Source organism: Lygodium microphyllum, chromosome 28 (genome assembly GCF_053477565.2).
Source record: "Lygodium microphyllum isolate KBCC chromosome 28, Lygodium_microphyllum_v1.1.10, whole genome shotgun sequence".
Taxonomy (NCBI): domain Eukaryota; kingdom Viridiplantae; phylum Streptophyta; class Polypodiopsida; order Schizaeales; family Lygodiaceae; genus Lygodium; species Lygodium microphyllum.
In genome coordinates this window covers 27278987-27300354 of record NC_141162.1, presented here as the reverse complement: position 1 = coordinate 27300354, position 21368 = coordinate 27278987, and the positions used below count along the sequence as shown (strand labels likewise).

The 21368-nt window shown below is 50.0% G+C and overlaps 1 protein-coding gene across 1 annotated transcript in view; it reads left to right on the top strand.

The window, feature by feature from the left end:
* LOC148011273 (uncharacterized) overlaps positions 1 to 21368 on the top strand; it is a 297099-nt gene that overhangs the window by 130302 nt on the left and 145429 nt on the right. The window contains exons 15-16 of the mRNA XM_087670938.1: positions 164 to 478; positions 17142 to 17456. Of these exons, the coding sequence (XP_087527064.1) occupies positions 164 to 478; positions 17142 to 17456 (630 nt within the window). The remainder of the gene's footprint in view (positions 1 to 163; positions 479 to 17141; positions 17457 to 21368) is intronic.

The window sequence follows — 21368 nt, the reverse complement described above, 5'->3', positions numbered from 1 at the left end:
AAAAGGAGGATGTCACAAGCTCTGTCCAGAAAGGGATCCCTCCATAAACACTCCCATTTTACCATAGTTCATCTTGAAGATCACATTTTGATAACTTCTTGGTTAAATTTTTGTGTTTGCCAGCGAATGAAACATAACCAGTAAATATATCTTGACTTTGCAGATACAGCCAACCTGTCAAACTCTTTTGTGACAGGTTTTGGATTATCACACTTTGCCACTGTGCAGAGTGACAATAGTGTGGTCGCTTATTTATATGATTCACATGGGAATCCGAGCAGTGTAAAAAGTAGTCTCTTGCAGATCTCAATTTCACCTCAAATCAACACTTCTGTTCAGAATTTTGAGTATAATGATGTGGGAAAGTATAATGCTTCTTATACGGTACAACAGTCAGGACTGTATGAGGTGTCAGCAAAATATGATGGCACTCACTTTGAAGGAAGTCCGTTTAAAGTTCTTGTTGCAAGCGATACTTGTGAGTTTTTCTTACATCTTTTGTAACCCTTATTCTAAAATAGAGAAGAACGCAAGATGTCAACACAATTGAAGTTCAAATGACATTCTATTTGTCACTCTGTGCAACGCACATTGATTGTTACATTCTAAAGTGGTATTTCTGCATCATACAGCTGATGTAACAAATAAATCAAACTTATCTGGTTCTCCTCTCTCTGTTGGTGAAGTTTCTCAATAGCCTACAAACTCCTTTGAAATGGCATATAATAGAATAAGGCAAGGCAAATTTGTTGTATGAGGCTTGGTGGCTTCAACGGGTAGGCATGTTGTCCAAGAGAGCTGCCAAAAGTATCTCAAACAAAGGAGGTTTCTTTTGTTTTCTCCTTTTGTTTCAATACTTTTTTAGAGTGGGGAAAGGGGGCTGAGGGAAAAGGGACTAGTACCTCTTGCAAACAAATGCCTCAAGGAGGATTAGTAGTTTGTTAGAGGTGTGGAGGAGCTTTTCCTTACCAATGGAGTGACACAGGTATCACAGATATGCAGTTTTGCTTTCCTAGATGGCTTAACAAGGAGGATAAAAGTTGACTCCATGAGCTGCCACAGCTGTTGACAGCACCAGGTAGTGAGGTGTCAAGGAGATTTCCCTTGCTGATCGAGTGATGCAAGTGGCACTGATATGCAGTTCTGCATTCCTTTTTTTTTTGCAAGTAAAATGTGGCTAATTATATTACTCAAAAGGCTGATTACAACGGAGTGCTCATGCTCAACAAACTAGCTGGAGCTGATGCAAAGTCACGAAGACATCATGTATACAAGCCTCTCAAGGTGGTTTGGGGGGAATGGGGGCAAGGAGCCATGGAGGGGAGATGTATCGCTATCTGGGGTTGCCTGCCCGCATCATGAAGAACAGGTCCTGGTCGCACCGGGAGCGAAGAAAGTGAAAACGGAGCTCTTGACGAGCTCGAGACTCACCCTGAACGTGGTCTCACTTGCTGCGGAGGGAGTGGATGATGGAAGTCCAAAGCTTAGCCAAAGTCGCTTGTACTGAAAGGCCCTCCCCACCACAAACCTCCTGACAGCATGCCTTCTAGATGTGCCATCTTGTAAGACTCCCTACAATCTCCCATACCTTACAGCCGTCTGCTATGGGTTCCAATACTTGGCAGCTGGGTAAAGCCTCCAAGCCGACCATTGCACAAGACCCAGCCTCAATGATGAAAATCGTGTCCTGCATCCCGGCCTCATAGAAAAGGTGGCGACCCTGGCTGATTGCGTGCCAGCAGAAAGCTCCCCATGAGATACATCCTACGCTGGGTGCCAGACGACGGAGAATGCAGCAGGCTCCTCTCCACAGGAGTTGTGCCGCCTTGCAAGACCAAAGGAAGTGCTTTGGAGTTTCCAAAAGCTTTTGTGGGTAGCGTTTACACCCTCCATCCTATTGCATTTGGACTAGCCAACTCCAACCGCTAGATCTCCATGTGCCAAAATCCATAGGAAATGTGATATTCTCCTCGGCCTCCAGCTATCCCATAGGCGGCGCCAGAAAGTTCGATGGCAGGCATCCGTGATGCTGTGCTCTGCCCAGTATCTGCTGCACAAAGGCGCCCAGTCCAGGCTCTCCTACAGCAGTACATGTCTGCCAATCCTAGCTGTGTGCTCCAAAAACCTCAGTGGCTTCTTGGCGACTGCAGTGGCCAGCCATACCCACTCTCTAGGATCCCACTCCAGCTCATCAAGTGGCCTGCTCTCCCATATCTAGAGGTACCACTCTCAGGACTCCTCTCATAACACATAAGGGTCTAGATGCCAAGTCTTCCCTTGTAGACCAACCACATGAATCCTTCTCCAAGGAAGGCCAACAATCTCCTTATCCTGCTGCCCTTTGTCAAGGAGCAAACGCCCCCCATCCTGCATGGTGAAGAAAATCCCTTAGGGGGCACCGTCCACTCTACCTGACACCTGTAGGGGGATACCTGTTGGTGAGAATCTAGCAGCCCACACCTTGCTAGGCTCCACTGGCTCTTGGATCGGGGGATCAAGCCACTCCTAGCTGTGCTCTCTTCTCCTCCTAGCTGTGCTGCTTGGCCTGTAGGGCTACATCCTGGTAGATCTTGCTTGACTCGGCTAGGACCTCTGCAACCTCCTCTGCGATCCGGTCCCTCTTGTCCCACTCCCTAGTCCAAAGCTGCTCAATCTGCGTCCTCACCTCCTCCCTCTTGTAGATCGAGTCAGGGATCCGGCAGGATCGTGTGTCCAAGGCTGAAATTGGAGCATCAAGTGTAAGGAGGACCGGGTTGCCCTACCCTTTGTGAGAGCACCCCCACTCTCCCACATAGAACCTATCCAACAGCTCCAAAAGAGCTCTGCCCAGCTGCTTGTATCCCCAAGAGAAGTCCAACAACCTCTCCCTCCTGTGGAAAGCTGGGTCCTACCAAGCATCACATGCTCCTACTGCGAGGAGGAAGACCTCGCATGCCTCCTGCTCCTCCCTTGCCATATCCTAGTAATCTTTGCCTCTACCCTATTGGTTCTCTAAGACGTCCAGGATGTTGAAGTCTCCTCTAACAATCTAAGAGTCCACTTGTAGGATTCGTGCTGCTATCTCCACCCAAAACCTGCTGCGTGCCTTCACCTCAGTAGGGGTATAAGCATTGAGGACTCAAGGCACAAGTTCCCAATATCCAATGTGATCCATAGGACCCTCCCTACCACAATCGTTTTGTGGTCACATACACATGTGGTGAGGCTCGGGCCAATAGAGGTGCATACGCCTCCACTCTTGCCGTGGGCACTAATGGAATACTCCCAGTAGGTGTGGGAATTGCCTAGGAGTACCTTTTGTACCCGATGGACCTGGGTGGTGGTGAGCTTGTGTTCCTGTAGAAGTAAGATGTTGATCCATTCGGCAAGGGTAGGTTGCAACACTTACCAAACAATCAACTTCCTAGAACCACGTGTCCCACTGTAGTGGAGGCTATTCACATTCCAAGATGCTAGATGTAGACTCATAGGGAAACTTGTGATTGATTGAATAGCCATTTGTTTAGTGTGGAAGCTACTGATGAAGAAGAAGAGCTATGGGGCATGTGAATACACTTTGCTGCAGGTCTGGAAGGTGAACTCCATTCCCCCATGGTGGCCCTTGGGTGGACCATGGGGATAATAGATGCTCCAGGCGGTATCACTGGGCAACCATCAGCCAGGTTGAGAGGCATGACTTTGTACACTGGTAGAAACAGGCAACTTGGGCCATGGGCCACTCAATCACATCCAATGGTGCTCTCCGCTATGGAGGGGCTCGAAAAATAATGCTTATATGTGGGACCTCAGCTCCAGCCTACCAATTAATGTCCATCATGCAACTTGGCTAGCTGGAAAAAGAGTGCTAGTCGTCCTTCTCCCATCCACTAGGAGATGTGGTCTGCCACATGGCCCTTCACCTTCTCCTCTATCTGTGCCATCATCTAGTCTCTTGAATGAGAGGTCTGAAGGAAGAAAGCATAGTTTGGTCCATCCAGTGGTGCTAGTAAATGGACCTTGCCGCTTTGTGACTTGCGGACCATGAAGATCCCCACCTTCAGAGGTAGTGGAGACTCTCCGTGCTCTGCAACTCTCAAGTAGGACCACGGACCACTATGGAAGAACTCCTGTGGTAGCAGTTGCGCCTGTCTTGGGAAAGTGTGACGGGTGGCAGGGACAGATGAGTTGGTGGCTGCGTGGGGAGGGGGGGTGGCTAGGCTGCTAGTGAGGGGAGGATATAGACGTATGAGGCTCGTCACCTCCTGTGGGAAAGGAGGGGGGGGGGAGGGTTTACCTGTATTGGGTGAGGATCAGGGGGGTTGATTGGCGGGGGGGGATGGTGGGGAGGAGGAAGATCGAGGGATAATGGGGTGATCGGAGGTATGGAGTGGGTGTGGGGGGAGGGGGGGCGGTGGCCTTGGAAGGGGGAGGTTGTGGGCTAGGGTCGGGGGTTATCCATGAGAGGGGAGGGGGTGGGTGTGGGGGTTGTGGGATCTCGGATGGGGTGATCGGAGGTATGGAGTGGGTGTGGGGGGAGGGGGGGGCGGTGGCCTTGGAAGGGGGAGGTTGTGGGCTAGGGTCGGGGGTTATCCATGAGAGGGGAGGGGGTGGGTGTGGGGGTTGTGGGATCTCGGGTGGGTGTGGGGCCTGTGATGCCTCTGTGGGTGGTGGATATGAAGGTCTATGATCATGTCGGGTGGGATGAGCTGGGGGGGTTGCGGGGTGCTCTGCCAGGGGTCCGTCGCTCGCCCTCCTGCTCTTTGCTACCGTGGCTGTGTTTGAGGGGCAGATTGAGGCCTCCCTGCCCTCTCCCTCTCTCTCCTCATTGGACCTGTGTAAAGCCATCGACGTCCACCTGCGGGCCTTTCTGTGGAGCTACCTTGGCTTTGAAGCACGTGGAATCTGCTGCCTGATGGCCAAAGTCATGGCATTGGAGGCATTGCCGTGGCTGCCGAGTCACGAGAACTTGTTGCCTGAAGGAGTGTCTGCCTGCTGTCTCAATCTCTAGAAACTTTGGTATGTTATTTGTATCTTTCATAGCCACCCGTACCTTTGGGACTGCTACAGCTGTTACTGCATCCGGGAAGGAGGCAGGAAGAACTATGTTGAAGAGCTGTCCAGAGTCCTCCACTAATTGATGATACTATACCTCCAGTCTAGGGAATAGTAAGGTGACCGGATATCCAAGAAACCTGTTGTAGAGTGTGAATTCCTCCACTATGAAGCCACTGTACTAGGTTGCTTCTCCCACTTGTTGGAGGAGAGGGTTACTTGTGAAGCCTCTATTTTACTGGCAAAACTTTGGATATGCATTAGAGACCCTTCAGTCCTCCTTAAGATTCACAATTGGCTTAGCACATGACAGTTAAGAGCGGCTAGTCTATTGTTGCACTAACTTGCGCATGATGAGGGCTATGACGAGCATGGGTAGTCCAAAGCAGGTAAACACAACCATAAAATTCAAAATTTTTTGTTTTAAATTTTTTTTTTTTGGCAAGTAAAATGTGGCTGATTATATTACTCAGAAAAACTGATTACAACAGAGTGCTCATGCTCAACAGACCAATTGGAGATGATGCAAAGTCACCAGTACATCACATATACAAGCCTCTCAAGGCGGTCTAGGGGGGATGGGGGCAAGAAGCCCGGGGGGGGGGGTATATTGCCAAATGGGGCTGCCTGCCTGCATCACAAAGAACAGACTCTGGCCGCCCCAGGTACGCATGAAGTGACCACGAAGCTCTTGACTCGCCCTCGACTTGCCCTGCACCTGATCCCATCGGCCGTGGAGGGAATGGATGATGGAGGTCCATAGCTTTGCTAAGGTCGCAAGTGCTGAAAGTCTCTCTCTGTAGAAAGCCACCTGGCATTGCGCCTTCCAAGATATGCCATCCAGTAAGACTCCCTATGATCTCCCATATCTACGAGCGGTCTGCTATGGGCTCCAGTACCTGGCGGATGGGTAAAGTCTCCAGACCGACCACTGCACATGACCTTGCCTCGATCATGAATATCGTGTCCTACATCCTAGCCTCATACAAAAGGTGACGGCCCTAGCTAACTACCTGCCAATAGAAAGCTCCCCATGAAATAAACCCAAGGCTGGGGGCTATACGTCGAAGGATACAGCATGCTCCTCTCCACACAAGCTGCGCCTCCTCACAAGACCAAAGGCAGTGCTTTGGGGTTTCCAGAGGCTACTGTGTGTAGCGCTTACAACCTCCCTCCTCTTGCATCTGGGCAAGCCAGCTTCCCACCGCCAAATCTCCATGTGCCACCAGCCATAAAAAATACCACACCCTCCTCGGCCTCCAGCTATCCCATAGGCGGCACCAGAAGGTCCCTCGAAAGGGCTCCGTGATGCTGTGCTCCGCCCAGTGCCTGCTGCGTGACTGCGCGGAGTCCATATCCTCCTGCATTAGTACATGTTTGCCAATCCTGGCAGTATATTCTAGGAAACTGGGTGGCTTTTTGGCAACCATAGAGGCCGGCTATAGCCACTCTCCTGGATCCCACTCCAGCTCATCAAGTGGTCTACCCTCCCAGATCCAAAGGCGCCACTCCTTGAGCTTCTTCTAGAAAACATAGGGGTCCAGTCGCCATGTCTTCCCCTGAAGACCCACCACCCGAATCCTCCTCCATGAAAGGGTGGCAATCCCTTCATTCTGTTGCCCTTTGTCAAGGGCCAGACGTCCCCCCTCCTGAACGGCGGAAAAGGTCCCCTGGGGGGCGCCACCCACTCTACCTGCCGCCTGAAGAGGGATGCCTGCTGGAGAGAACCTGGCTGCCCATACCTCCCCTGCCTCTATCGGCTCTCATATCGGGGGGGCAAGCCACTCCGGAGGTATTGCTGCGTCTATCTCTCTTCTCCTCAACTCCATTCCTCTCGTGCACCCTAATACTTGCTGCAGCACCTCGTCCGCCATCTTGGATACCTCCCGCCATGTCTTGATGGAACGAGCCGGGCCGGCCTCCCACCCAGCCCACTGGATATGGGGGCGCTCACCTATCTGTGCCCCTTCCCTATCTTTGACTTGGAGGTTCCAGATCACCGGCTCACGGTCTATTTCCTCCTGGCAACCTGGGGGGCTCTAGATTAGGGCCTTACGCAGGCCCTGCCACATGCGGAGTAGGCTCCGCAGGAAAGGTGATCTGGGCTGAAGTGAAGATCCATCTCAGGGACGGCCTCCACTCACCACCCAGCCTTGGTTTACAGTCCTGAAGGCCCTCTTGTAGTAAGACCTTCCAGGTCTGCCCGCCTGGTGTGAGACCGCAGACAACTAGCTTGCCCAAGAGGGTCATACTCTGATATTCTGGGTCTATGATCCCAAGCCCTCCCTTTGATTGATGTCGTATGATGGTCGCCCACGCCACCTTGGCCTTGGAGTCCCTGGAGCCATCAGACCTAGGCCATAGGAAATTCCACACTAGGCGGCGAAGCTGCCCTACGCATGATGAGGAGAAGCACCAACACGAGGAGATGTACCAGGCCGTCGCTAGGAGGACCTGGTTAACCACCAGGGCTCGATCGGCTAGTGAGAGGCAAACCGTGCTTCAGTAGGTCAGTTTCCTCCGAATAGAATCTAGAACAGGAAGAAACTGCTGGGCAGGAGTGATGTCAAGTCCCACCTGGAACCCTAGGTATCGGACAGGCTGCCCTCTGCTCACCCATCTAAATCACCCATCTAAATCCCAAGTGGATGCCCCACTTCGTGCTGGAGTCCGGGTCTATGAGGTAACCAACCGACTTTCGCCAGTTGATTTTCGCACCCGCTGCAACACCGAACACATCAAGAGTCAGCCTCATTCTCTCCAGCATCACCTCATCGTCCTCTATGTAGAGGCCTATGTTGTCTGCGTACTCTGAGTCTAACAATTCAGTCTCCTCTCTCACTGGAAGTCAGAGGCCACATTGTCTGCTCACACGTGACCTGAGGAAGTGAGACATCGCCTCTGCGAAGAGTAGGAATAGGTATGGGGCCAGGGGGCAGCCCTGTTGGACCGATCTCTCCAGCCGGAACTCCTTCCTTCACCTTCCCCCTATGAGAAACCTGATGGTCGCTGATCTGTACAGGCCGAAGACCCCTTGAATCCAAGGGTAGGGGAATCCCAACTTCACCATGGTACCCTCTAGGAAATCCCACTCCACCCTGTCATAAGCTTTCTTGAAGTCCAAGAATAGTATTGCCAGTCTCTGCCCACGTTGTTGAGCCCACTCTATCGCCTCAAAGAATGTAAATACATTGTCTAGGATGCTCCTATCTTGGACAAAGCCTGTCTGTGTGTCATGAATGATATCTGGAAGCACATGGCATAATCCCTACCAATCATCTTTGCGAGAGCCTTATAGGCCACTGACAATAAGGTGATCGGTCTCCACTGGGATAGCTCCAACCTGTCTCCCCCTTTGGGGATAAGACTGATAAGGCTTGCCGAGAGCCTCCCTGGCATCTGTCCTGAGGTGAAGATCTCCTAGAAAGCCCTTAGTAGGGGATCCTTCACCACCTCCTAGTAGGTAGTGAAGAAAACCTTAGAGAGGCCATCCTCCCCCGGGCATTTTTGCCCATCCTGTGTATGGAAAGCCTCCTCTAGTTCCTTTGCTGTGAAGGGGGCTAGGAGGGCGTGTTGTTACTGCATCCGTGAAGGACGCGGAAGGACAGTGCTGAAGAGCCGCCCAAAGTCTTCCATCAACTGGCGGTACTCAATCACTAGGCCGAGGAAAAGAAGGGTGACCGGGTGCCGAAGAAACCTGTTGTGGAGTGCAAACGCCTCCACAGTAAAGCGACTGTACCAAGGGACCATGTATATGACCCCCTTCATGGATGCATATGGTGAATTGGCGAGTAGCTCGCGAGTTGCGTCTGCCGAGCTGAGGTGGACCATGAAGATCCCTTGGCCCAATAGAACCGCCTCTATGATCTACGCGGTGCCTATGCGTAGCGTGGAGTGGAGCCAGTTCCGAAGCTGGGCCCTGATTGGGGAATGTCCTACTACTTGACCATGAATCGTTGTTTCCATTAGCTCCAGCTCTTTAGCTCCGACGGCTAAGAGCTGCTTCTCAGAGAGGACTATGCGCAAGGTGTTCCGACTGGGGGGTACTCGGTGAGTGCGTTGACATTTGACCATAGGTTTCCATTGCGCGTCCCTTCTGGGAGAACCTACCTATCGCGCTGTGGTGCTATTGGATGGGGAGTTGCTGCAGGGGGAGGGAGCAACTGGAGGAAGGGGGGGGGGCGTTCTGTTTTCTATGGCGGTGGTGTTGCAGCTTGATAGCGGGCCAGGCCTCCCGACAAGGCAGCACCGGGGGGGCAGGGAGTTGGGAGGGGGAAACAAAGATAGGCAGGGGGGGCATGGCAGACGCAGGCGGCGTGCAGGGAGTTGGCGACGGGCCCTGGTGGGGGGGAGAGATGTGTGCTGGTGGCTGTCAATGGCGAGGGGGGGAGTCGATGTTGCTGGTGGCTGGTGGCGATGGTGCTGGCGAGGGAGGGAGTCGATGGCGTTGGTGGCGATGGCGTTGGCGAGGGAGGGAGACGATGGCGCTGGTGCTGGTGGCGAGCGAGGCAATCGGGATTCGATGGCGCTGGTGCATGACGAAGCGCTAGGATAGGTGCTGGCCGGGGTGCAACGAATGGGCGGGCGGGGGCAGAGGTTGTTTGAAACTTTGAAGTTTATAGTCTACAATTTAGACTTCAGCATTTATAATCTTGTGTGCATTGTGTTGGTGAATGTTGATACATTCAAGTTGACGGGCGACACTCTTTCAAGTGTACATCAAGAGATGGATGAGGAGGAGGAGATGATCTTTGTGGAGTTCTATAGAGAGCTTATAGTATTAGATACTCATAACGGATAATTGAAGAAGGTGCAGAAGAAGATTGTAGGAAGAAAACTGATGAACCAATTTGCTGCACAACGCCGTCACGTCGCGTGAGCTACTATCCCCCCCTCCAGTTGGTCCCTCCCCTTGCAGCAACTCTCTCTCTAGTAGCACAACAACGTGATAGGTAGGTTCTCCCAGAACGGACGCGCAATGGAAACCTATGGTCAGATATCGGCACACTCAGTAAGTGCCCCCCAGTCAAACACCTTGCATGTAGTCCTCCCTGAGGAGCAGCTCTTAGCAGTCCGAGCTAAGGAGCTGGAGCTAATGGAAACAACGATTTATGGTCAGGTAGTAGGACATTCCCCAGCCAGGGCCCAGCTTCGGGACTGGCTTCACTCCACGCTGCGCATCAGCGGAATGCAGATCGTGGAGATGGTCCTATTGGGGCAAAGCATCTTCATGGTCCGGCTCATCTTGGCAGTCGCAGCCCGCGAGCTACTCGCCAGTTCACCATATGTGTCCATGAAGGGGGTCATATACATGGTCCCTTGGTACAGTGGCTTTACTGTGGAGGCGTTGGCACTCCACAACAAGTTTCTTCGGCACTCAGTCACCCTTCTTTTCCCCGGCTTGGCAATTGAGTATCGCCAGTTGCTAGAAGACTTTGGACGACTCTTCGGCACTGTCCTTCCGGCATCTTTTGCGGATGCAGTGACAACAACAGGAGTCCCAAAGGTACGGGTGGTTGTGAAAGAGATAAAGAATATCCCATAATTCCTACAGATTGAGGCAGGTGGGCACTCCTTCAGGCAGTAGGTCATTGTGACTGGGCAACCAGGGCAGTGCCTGCGTTGCCACGACTTTGGGCATCAAGCAGTGGATGCTGATGGTTTCACATAGGTCCACAGGTCTGCAGAGCGCCCCACAGGCCCCCCCTGTCCATCCCACCCGATAGGACTGCAGCCCCCCATATTCTCAACTCGCGCCACAGACTGCCTGGCCTAAGTTCCCACAAGCCCCTCATCCACACCACCCCCCTGGCCCCTCCCCCACATCCATCCCCCTCCCCCCCCACCCACCCCCCCCCCCCCCCCCACCCCCCCGGCCCCTCCCCCACATCCATCCCCCCCCCCCCCCCCCCTTTACTGACCTTGGCCCACAGCCCCCCCTTGCCAGGGCCACAACCTCCCCCCCACATCCGCCATGCATTTCCATCCATCCCACCATCCCTCGAACCTCCTCCCCCCCATCACCCTCCCTACTGAGCACTCCCCTCTGATCCGCGCCCAGGTCAGGTGATCCCCCCCAGACCCACCCCTCCTCCTCTCATAGGAGGTGATGAGCCACACACATCTACCTCCTCCGCGCACCAGCAGTCTTTCCCCTCCCACACAGCCACCAGCTCATCCGCCCCTGCCACTCGCCACACTTTCCCGAGACAGGCATAGCTGTTGCCACGAGTTCTTCCGCAGTGGCCCATGGTCCTACCCGCGAGTTGCGGAGTGCGGAGAGTTCCCACTACCTCTAGAGGTGGGGATCTTCGTTGTTCGTAAGTCAAGGAGAGGCAAGGCCCATCTACTAGCACCATCGGATGGACCAAACTATGCCTTTTTTCTTCAGTCCTCTTACTCAGGGGAGTGGACGACTACACAGATTTAGGAGTTGAAGAGTCAGGTGGCGGATCACATCTCCCAGTGGATGGGAGATGAAGGATTAGCACTATTTGCACAATAGTGGCCAGGTTGCATGATGGACATTAACTGGTGGGCTGGTGTCGAGGTCCCATACTTGAGCATTATCTTTTGAGCCCCTCCACAGTGGGGAGCTCAGAGGGACGTGATCGAGTGGCCCCCGGCACAGGCGGCCCGTTTCTACTAGTGTACAGAGTCGCGATTTTCAGCATGGCTAATAGATGCATTGATAGTACCACCTCGAGCATCTATCACCCCTATGGTTCGGCTGAGGGCCACCATGGGGGACTGGAGTTCACCATCCAGACCGGCGGCAAAGCGCACTTGCATGCCTCACGGTCTTTCCTCCTCATCAGCAGCATCCACAACAAACAGATGCCTGTTCGGTCAGTCATAGGTTTCCCCATGAGCTTACATCTTGCATCCTGGAATGTGAAAAGTCTCCACTATAGTGGGGCACGTGGTTCCAGGAAGTTGATTGTTCGGCAAGAGTTGCAGCCTGCCCTTGCCGGACGGATCAACATCTTGCTTTTGTAGGAGCACAAGCTCACCCTCACCCAGGCTTAGCGGGTTGGGAAGGTACTTCCGGGCAGCTCGCACACTTACTGGGAGTACGCCATAGGTGCCCACGGCAGAAGTGAAGGCATATGCACCTCTATTGGCCCCAGTCTCACAACTTGTGTATGAGACCACGGGACGATATTGACAGGAAGGGTTTTATGGATCAGACTAGATATTGGGGACTCGTGTATTGGAGTCCTCAATGTCTATGCCCCTACGGAGGTTAGGGATGTAATAGGTTCTGGGTGGAGATTGCAGCTGGACTCCCAAAGGTGGACTCCTGGATTGTTGGAGGAGACTTCAACAACGTGGAGGCCTTGGAGGACCAGCAGGGCAGAGGAGAAACTACCAGAGCATGGTTGGGGAGGAGCAGGAGGCATGGGAGGTCTTTTCGCTTGCAGTCGGAGTACGTGATACCTGGAAAAGCCCTGCCTTCCACAGGAGGGAGAGGCCGTTGGACTTCTCCTGGGGATACAGGTGGCTAGGTGGAGTCCTGCTGGAGCGGTTGGACAGGTTTTATGTGGGAGAGTGGGAAGGCTCTCGTGGAGGCCAGATTGAGCAGTTGGCTGGCACCATGTTATCCGATCATTGCGCGGTTCTCCTGACACTTGACCCCCCAGCATCCGCCCTAGATACACGATCCTGTCGTATCCCTGACTCGATCTATAGAAGGGAGGAGGTGACGAGACAGATAGAGCAGATTTGGACCAGAGAGTGGGAGAGGAGGGACTGGATAGCAGAGGAGGTTGCAGAGGTCCTAGCCGAGTCAAGCATAATGGCTGCCAAGAGGCAGCCATAGAGGCTAAGCAGTAGTGTTGGGAGGAGGAGAGAGCACTCCGGCGGGACCTTGCAGCCACGCAGAGATTATTGTAGGAGGCACCAGGGGATCCCACCCTCCACGCACAGGAAGTGCATGCACGTGTAGCCATTGCTGGCCTAGAGGACAGGCGCTCGGAGTTCTCTTTCCGCAGCTTAGCAGCCTTTTGGGCGCGGAAGGGGGACACGATGTGCAGGGAGTTCTTCGAGGTGCGCCAAACCCGCACCGCGGGAGAGCAAATACGCATCCTTCGGAATCAGTATGGGAGGACCTGTTCTAGCCCAGATGAGGTGATGGAGATTGCCACCGACTATTACACGCGCCTTTTCCAGCAAGAGACAGCTTCAGCTAGAGGACAGAGATGTAGACAGCAGGTATGGGATCACATCCCATCCCTCGTTACAAAGGAGATGGAAGACTCCCTCCTAGCCCCCTTCACAGAGAAGAAACTAGAGGAGACTTTCCATAAACAGGATGGGCAGAAATGCCTTGGGGAGGATGGCCTCTCTAAGGCCTTCTTCACTACCTACTGGGAAGTGGTAAAGGACCCCCTACTGAGGACTTTCCAAGGGATCTTCACCTCAGGAGAGATGCTAGGGAGTCTCTCGGCAGACCTTATCAGTCTTCTCCCCAAAGGGGAGACCGGTTGGAGCTCTCCCAGTGGAGACCGATTACCTTATTGTCAATGGCCTATAAGGCACTGGCAAAGATGATTGGTAGGTGATTACGCCCCGTGCTTCCAGATATCATTCATGACACACAGACAGGGTTGTCTAGGATAGGAGCATCCTAGAGAATGTAGTTACCTTCTTTGAGGCGATAGAGTGGGCTCAGCACAGTGTGCAGAGACTAGCAGTACTACTCTTGGATTTCGAGAAAGCTTATGACAGGGTGGATTGGGATTTCCTAGAGGGCACCATGGTGAAGTTGGGATTCCCCTATGCTTGGATTTGTGGGGTCTTCGGCTTGTACAAATTGGCCATCAGCAAGGTTCTCATAGGCGGAAGGCGAGGGGAGGAGTTTTGGCTGCCCCTTGGCCCCATACCTGTTCCTACTCTTCGCAAAGGCGATGTCTCACTTCCTCAGGTCACGTGTGAGCGGATTAAGCGGCCTTCAACTTCCAGTGAGAGAGGAGACTGAGTTGTTAGACTCAAAGCACGCAGATGATACAGGCCTCTACATAGAGGACGATGAGTTGATGCTGGAGAAAATGAGACGGGCTCTTGACGTATTCTGCATTGCAGCGGGAGCAAAAATCAACTGGCGAAAGTTGGTTGGTTTCCTCACAGACTAGGACTCCAACACGGAGTGGGGCATCCACCTGGGATTTAGATAGGTGAGCAGAAGGCAGACCGTCCGATACCTAGGGTTCCAGGTGGGACTCGACATCACTCCTGCCCAACAGTTTCTTCTTTTCCTTGACTCTATTCGGAGAAAATTGACCTATTGGAGCACGGTTTGCCTCTCACTAGCCAGTCGAGCCTTGGTGGTTAACCAGATCCTCCTACCGATGGCCTAGTACATCGCCTCGTGTTGGTGCTTCTCCTCATCGTGCGTAGTGCAGCTTCGCCGCCTAGTGCGGAATTTCCTTTGGTCTGGGTTTGATGGCTCCAGGGATTCCGGAGCCAAGGTGGCGTGGGCGACCATCATACGACATAGGTCAGAGGGAGGGCTTGGGATCATAGACCCAGAGTATCAGAGTATGGCCCTCTTAGGAAAGCTTGTTGTCCGCGGTCTTATACCACGCGGGGAGACTTGGAAGGTCTTATTGCAGGATGGCCTTCAGGATTGCAAACTGAGGCTTGGCGGTGAGTGGAGGTTGTCCCTGAGATGGATCTTCACGTCAGCCCAGATCACCCCTCCCAGATCACCCCTCCCAGATCACCTCTCCTTCGTAGCCTAATCCGCGTGTGGCAGGGCCGCTGTAAGGTCCTAATCCAGAGCCCCCCAGGTTGCCATGAGGAAATAGACCGTCAGCCGGTGATTTGGAGCCTCCAGGTCAAAGATCGGGAAGGGGCACAGATAGGTGAGTGCCCCCACATACAGTGGGTTGGGTGGGAGGCCGGCCCGGCTCGTACCATCAGGACATAACGGGAGGTGTACAGGATGGCGGACGAGGAGGTGTTGTAGCAAGTATCAGGCTGCCAGAGAGAAGTGGAGTTGAGGAGAAGAGAGATAGATGCAGCAATACTTCCGGAGTGGCTTGCTCCCCCGATACAAGAGCCGATAGAGCTCGGGGAGGTATGAGCAGCTAGGTTTTCACCTGCAGGCATCCCCCTTCAGGTGGTAGGTAGAGTGGGTGGCGCCCCACAGGGGACTTTCTTCGCCGTTCAAGAGGGGGGACGTCTGGCGCTTGACAGAGGGCAGCAGGATGAGGGGATTGCCATCCTTTCGTGGAGGAGGATTCGGGTGGTGGGTCTTCAGGGGAAGACATGGCGACTGGACCCCTATGTTTTTTGAAAGGAGCTCACGGAGTGGCGCCTTTGGATCTGGGAGGGCAGACCACTTGATGAGCTGGAGTGGGATCCAGGAGAGTGTCTATGGCCGGCCTTTGCTATCGCCAAAAAGCCACCCAGGTTCCTAGAGTACACTGCTAGGATTGGCAGACATGTACTGATGCAGGAGGATATGGACTGGGCGCCATCACGCAGCAGGCACTGGGCGGAGCACAGCATCACGGAGCCCTTCCGACGGACCTTCTAGCGCCGCCTATGGGATAGCTTGAGGCCGAGAAGTGTGTCGTACTTCTTATGGTGGTGGCACATGGAGGTTTGGCGATGGGAAGTTGGCTTGCCTAGATGCAGAAAGAGGGAGGCTGTAAGCGCTGCACCCAGCAACCTTTGGAAACCCCAAAGCATTGCCTTTGGTCATGTGAGGAGGTGCAACTTGTGTGGAGAGGAGCATGCCGTATCCTTCGACGCATAGCACCCAGCCTTGGGTGTATCTCATGGGGAGCTTTTTGTTGGCAGGCAGTCATCCAGGGCCATCACCTTTTGCATGAGGCCGGGATGCAGGACATGATATTCATGATCGAGGCAGGGTCGTGCGTAGTGGTCGGTCTGGAGGCTCTACCTATCCGCCAGGTATTGGAGCCCACAGCAGGCCGCTCGGAGGTATGGTAGATCATAGGGAGTCTTATTGGATGGCATATATGGAAGGCGCGGTGCCAGGAGGCTTTTGGCGGAGAGAGACTTTCAGCACATGCGACCTTAGCAGAGCTTTGGACCTCCATCATCCACTCCCTCCGCGGCCGAGGGGATCAGTTGCAAGGCAAGTCCAGTGCTCATCAGGAGCTCCGTGGTCACTTCATGCATACTTGGGGCGGCCAGGGTCTATTCTTTGTGATGCAGACAGGCAGCCCCATTTGGCAATATACCCCCTTCCTCCCCATGGCTTCTTGCCCCCATCCCCCCTAGACCTCCCTGAGTGGCTTGTATACATGATGTATTGGTGACTTTGCATCAGGTCCAGCTAGTCTATTGAGCATGAGCACTCTATTGTAATCAGTTTTTTGAGTAATATAATCAGCCACATTTTACTTGCAAAAAAATGAAAATAAAAGTAGATACTCGTAACACCCATAATTAGCATGCTCCTTGTGGGTGAGGAGTACTAGTAGGTGGTAGCAGGGGCATAGTCATTCGGCACCCTCCGACAAGGAGGAGGAGTGGTTCAATTGGCTTGCAAAAATATGAGGCAGGGCTCTAGTAGCTCCTATCTTGTGCCTCATGATGACATGCCCCCCTTGCCTACATAGCTGGGGTCTAGTGCCACATCTAATAAGTAGAAAGCTTGGGATCAATGACAACTCTCCATTGTCTATCTGGTTGCCTACATAGATTTTCAGAGTCTTGGTAGTCATGATGGAGGTTTTGTGTAGAGCTTCAGGAGTTCTTCTATGGCATCTGCAGAAGTAATATGCAGCACCCCTAGAGCTTGCCTATGGCGAACCTTTCCATTTGGTGCTATTATGCATTAATTTTTTTTTCCTTCAAGGGACGAAATATTGAAGTCCTTTACATGTTTAATCATTGATCTCAACAGAAATGATATCATTATGAAGCCAGCATATCGTACCAAATTTGTAATATGCTTTTTTGTATTTGATGTTTAATTTCAAGGATAATAACACATGACTTTTATCATGTTTTGGTATTATTGGAACTTCAAATTTATTCTAAGTGAAAACATGAATGACAATGCTGATAGGAGTTTGGATCTGCTTTATTGGTGACTATTAGCTTCAATTTATTCTTGTCTGACAATTTAGGGGGAACAAGGCCTGAATATTGTGTTGCTGAAGTACATCCAAAAACAATAATTGCTGGGGAAAGAGTAGTAGTGATCATCAAAATTTATGATGCAGCTGGGGAATATTTCGTGCCTCAGTTCAAGCTGAATTTTACACTGGATCTAAAACCAAGGATACCACCAACTGACTTCCTCAATCACTCCTTTACAGACTATGATAATGGAACACTTTTAGCTGCCTTTTTTGTTTCTAAGTCAGGGATGTACATGCTTTTGATTAATCTTTTTGGCACACCCATAAAAAACAACCCATATCATTTCACAGTGTTACCTGGTGAGACAACATTTCTTTCAACATTTTATGTTCATGGTTCTGCACAGGATCTTTATTGCATTTTCACTTTTCAAATTAACATTAAGACATCCAAATGGTTCGCCTTGCTTGCTGCACCCTCTTTAGTATACCATTATGCTTAGAGCTTTCTAAACAATGTCTGCTTTTTGAGTCTCATGATTAGGGCTCCAGATAGTACAAAAAAGATAATCAATTGAAACAGAAATGAAGACAATGACTGTGAGACTTATTTATCCTCCTACCATGAGGCTATCATTCCAAGATCTCTCTTATGGGGTGCTATAGTGTGGATATTAATGTGGTGACATTTTGGGGAATGTATTAAAGTGATGTGAATGATGCCGCTGATGGTTTGCATAGTGAGGTTCTCATGTTTGGGGGATATCTTGCTCAGGGATAGCTAGAGTGCTAGTCTGTGTGGCTTTGGTCTAGAAGAAGTGGGTACAAGGTCTCTGTGGGTCATCATCTCTGCCCTGAGAGTCCATGCTGCAACAGAAAATCCTTGTGCCAAGTTAGTTCCACTTGGAAGAGGTCAAGCTATCTTTGGACCTTTACAACCACTAGCAAAAGCTTATTATGTCTGGCATTCTGATAAACACCTTGAGTGTGCGTATGACTGATGCCTGACATCCTGCCTTGCCTAAACTTGCCTTGCTAACGCCTTGGTAGTATCTGATGCTTGCCCTTGACGCTTCTGTCCTTGCACAGTGCCATCCCCTCTCCAGCTCCACAGTGCTGGCTTTCCTCCTGTTCTGCCCTCGCCTCCATATTCTCCAACTGTTTTTCCCAGCAGACCTCAATGTTGCAAGCTTTACGATTGAACCACTACAAGTCCCCCCATCTGTTACAGCTAAACTGCACTGCCTAGCTTCTCCACCACCTGAGGAAAATGGTTCCCCTGACCCTAGAGTCGGCATTTCTATCCCCTGCTTGTAGCAGAGATGCCACCCACCTAGGGCACGATGCCACTAGCTCACAAACTATGGACCTTCACCCAACAAATGGAAACAAGAATATTTTTCATATTATAAGACAAAGTTTCCCTAAGTTCTGACTCCCCCTTTCTTTAGAAATAGAACTTGAAAATCTTCATGCTACATATGAAGATTGTCTTCAGTTTTGTCATCCCTTCAAAGCTCTGAAAAGTTTTACCCCTCACCTTGACCAACCGATTCATGAAGATTGGTGCCTGTATGGGGCATAAATTCATCCAGTAATCTGGAGGATACTTTTACAAGACGTTCTTCCAAAATCACCAAGTGTGACCATCATAACAAGCTTGTTCAATGTTGATATCTAAGGAGTTTAACCAGGATGGAGTAGGCCCCTGTTTGACAATGACATCATTTGGTGTGTGTACTATCACTTCTTTGTCAGTAATCACAGTAACCTGGTCCTCTGCTCTTATTCAAGAAGGCATAGTAAAAACTGTAATCCTGCACATCATGTGCTGTAAATTTTTAAAATCATAGCCCAATGGATGACCATGTGAAGAAATGCTCTGAACGCAAAAAACACAAAACCAATCGTACGACAAAGCAGAAAGTGATAACACAGAAAACAGTTAGGTCGGGGAAACTCAGAGACAGTGAACACAACGAATAATGAAGTGAATGATTACTGAATATACAATGCTCATGCAGCAAACATACTATGTAGCGAATATTGAACCTCGAACTCTCGTATCTCTGGGATGAAGGTAGAGGTTATGAGTTAGAGAGTGTGTGGTACTCCAAAATGGATTCTGAAATAAAGTAAGGCAGCCTTTGTGTGTCGAACAATAGCAAACGCAGCTAGAGAGGCTAGATTTGATGCAAACATGCAGTGAGGAGAGAGAAAAACAAAAAACATAGGTATCTAATGAAACTAGCCTTCCTCCTTTGATAGGGTGGTACTAACTTGATTTAACAATAATTACAGTAAGCATAAATTCACATAAAGTAAAAATGCAAATGTTACCACTCTAATCTTCGACATTGGACACCCAGTTGGCCCCAAAATTGACGCCCCTTGCGGTATTTTTTTATCTTATATTGCAAATGGAAGGAGTACCGAGTGAGATTCCTTGATCACTTTTGCTAATCCAAGTGCCTATTGCTGTCAAAACTGACCAGAAAGCCCCCAAACCAATTTTCCCCTTTATTTGCTTGGGGATTGGCTTGTAGTCTTCTCCTTGAAAAGCAAATTCAACCCCAAATCTGATATTGACTGGTTGGTCTCTTTAATCTCCCTGAAATTCCTCAATTTCAATTGTTGAAATTCAAGTCCTAGGCTCTCAATTCTGAGTATACATCCTGAGGTGGTTGTCAAAACCCTAATTTGTGTTGTAAATTAGGGTTTACAATAGAGATTGACTGAAATCTCTTCTTGTGGTGATGGCTCGAACCGATGGAAAATGGGATAACTTGAGAGATGAGAGAGAATATTGTAAAGAGAGAAATTTTAGAGGTTCATCTCATGAGAAATGCTCAAAAGCTATTGCTAGCTTGCTCAAACAACCATGGAAGCTATCACTTGTAGCTTAGGACCATTAGAAAGACTGTTGTTCCCTCCTATATACTCTCATCTGAACTAAAAATACCTTGGGCTGCTCTCACTTGCTCCTAGAGAGCTCCAAATTATTTTTACATCTTGTAGGACTGATCCTTGGTGATTGTAAATCACATCAGCAGCCTCTCCTTGCTCTCTAATAGCCTTTTTCTCTCTCACAATGGTTAGAATAGACTTCCTCCAGTCCCTAAAAACATTTTTTTCACTTGTATGGACAAGTTTTGCTAAGTGGCAATCTTTTAAGGTTACAAATCACATTAGTAGCCTCTCCTTGATCTCCAATAACCTCCTCCTCTCTCACAATGGCTGGAATAGACTTAAGCTAGCTCCTATAAACGTTTTTCTCACTTGCATAGGCAATTTTTTCCAAGTGGCGGCCTTCTAATCCCATTTTTCAACATTGTGCAACTTATTAAATTAATTTTTAGAATAGTAATTTTGAAAATTAATTTAATAATTATTCTAGACCTCAAAAAATTAATTTCACCAGCCAATAATTAAATTAGCTAGGCCAACTTGTCTTCCAAGTATCCCTGAGTAGTTATTAGCTCTTAGACCAACATTAACTAATTAATTAATGCCTAGTCTCTAATGTCACCATAGATATTAGTGGCCAATAGATTGGTCTAGGTCAAAATCTAATACTAGATACCACCTAGTACTTGTTAGTCATAACTTATTACAACTTTTACCTTTGGCGACAATTAATATCTCGAGATTCTAGGTCTTACACTATGAAATATTTAACTTGCACCTCACATGTGCAAGTTACATTAACACATTTGATTAACTTTTAATTAAATGCTAAGAAAAGTAGTAAAATTCCACGTCCTCGTGACAAATCACCCCCTTGAAATCTCCGCAGTCATCCTCGATTGCCTTGCATTGTGCCAAAGGAAAAGCATACTGTACTAGAATCACCATAAGGCATCACAATTAGCCACTATTATCTAACCATGTCATTTGCCCCAATCTTATTGAAAAATTTCTAGCCAACATATACATAATATAAAATTGAAAAATAGTCTAGAACTATTCCTAGAGACGCATTTAACTCATGTTTCTCAACTGTTTTGACTATCAATCATAGAAAAGTAGTAATGCAACATAAACCATGGTTGAAATTGTCAATGGCCTTTACTAACATGTTGTTCATGGAACCATCTCTAAACCATTGAAAATTGAGCATAATCTTGTGAATTGATTACTTGCTAATTTGAGAACTAATCACAAATCAATTGCAAAATCAAATTGCAAACTGATGCAAAATTGACTTGAAAATGATTTGAATTTGATCTCAAAACTGAGGCAAGAGCTCATGCCCAACTAATCATTAATTGA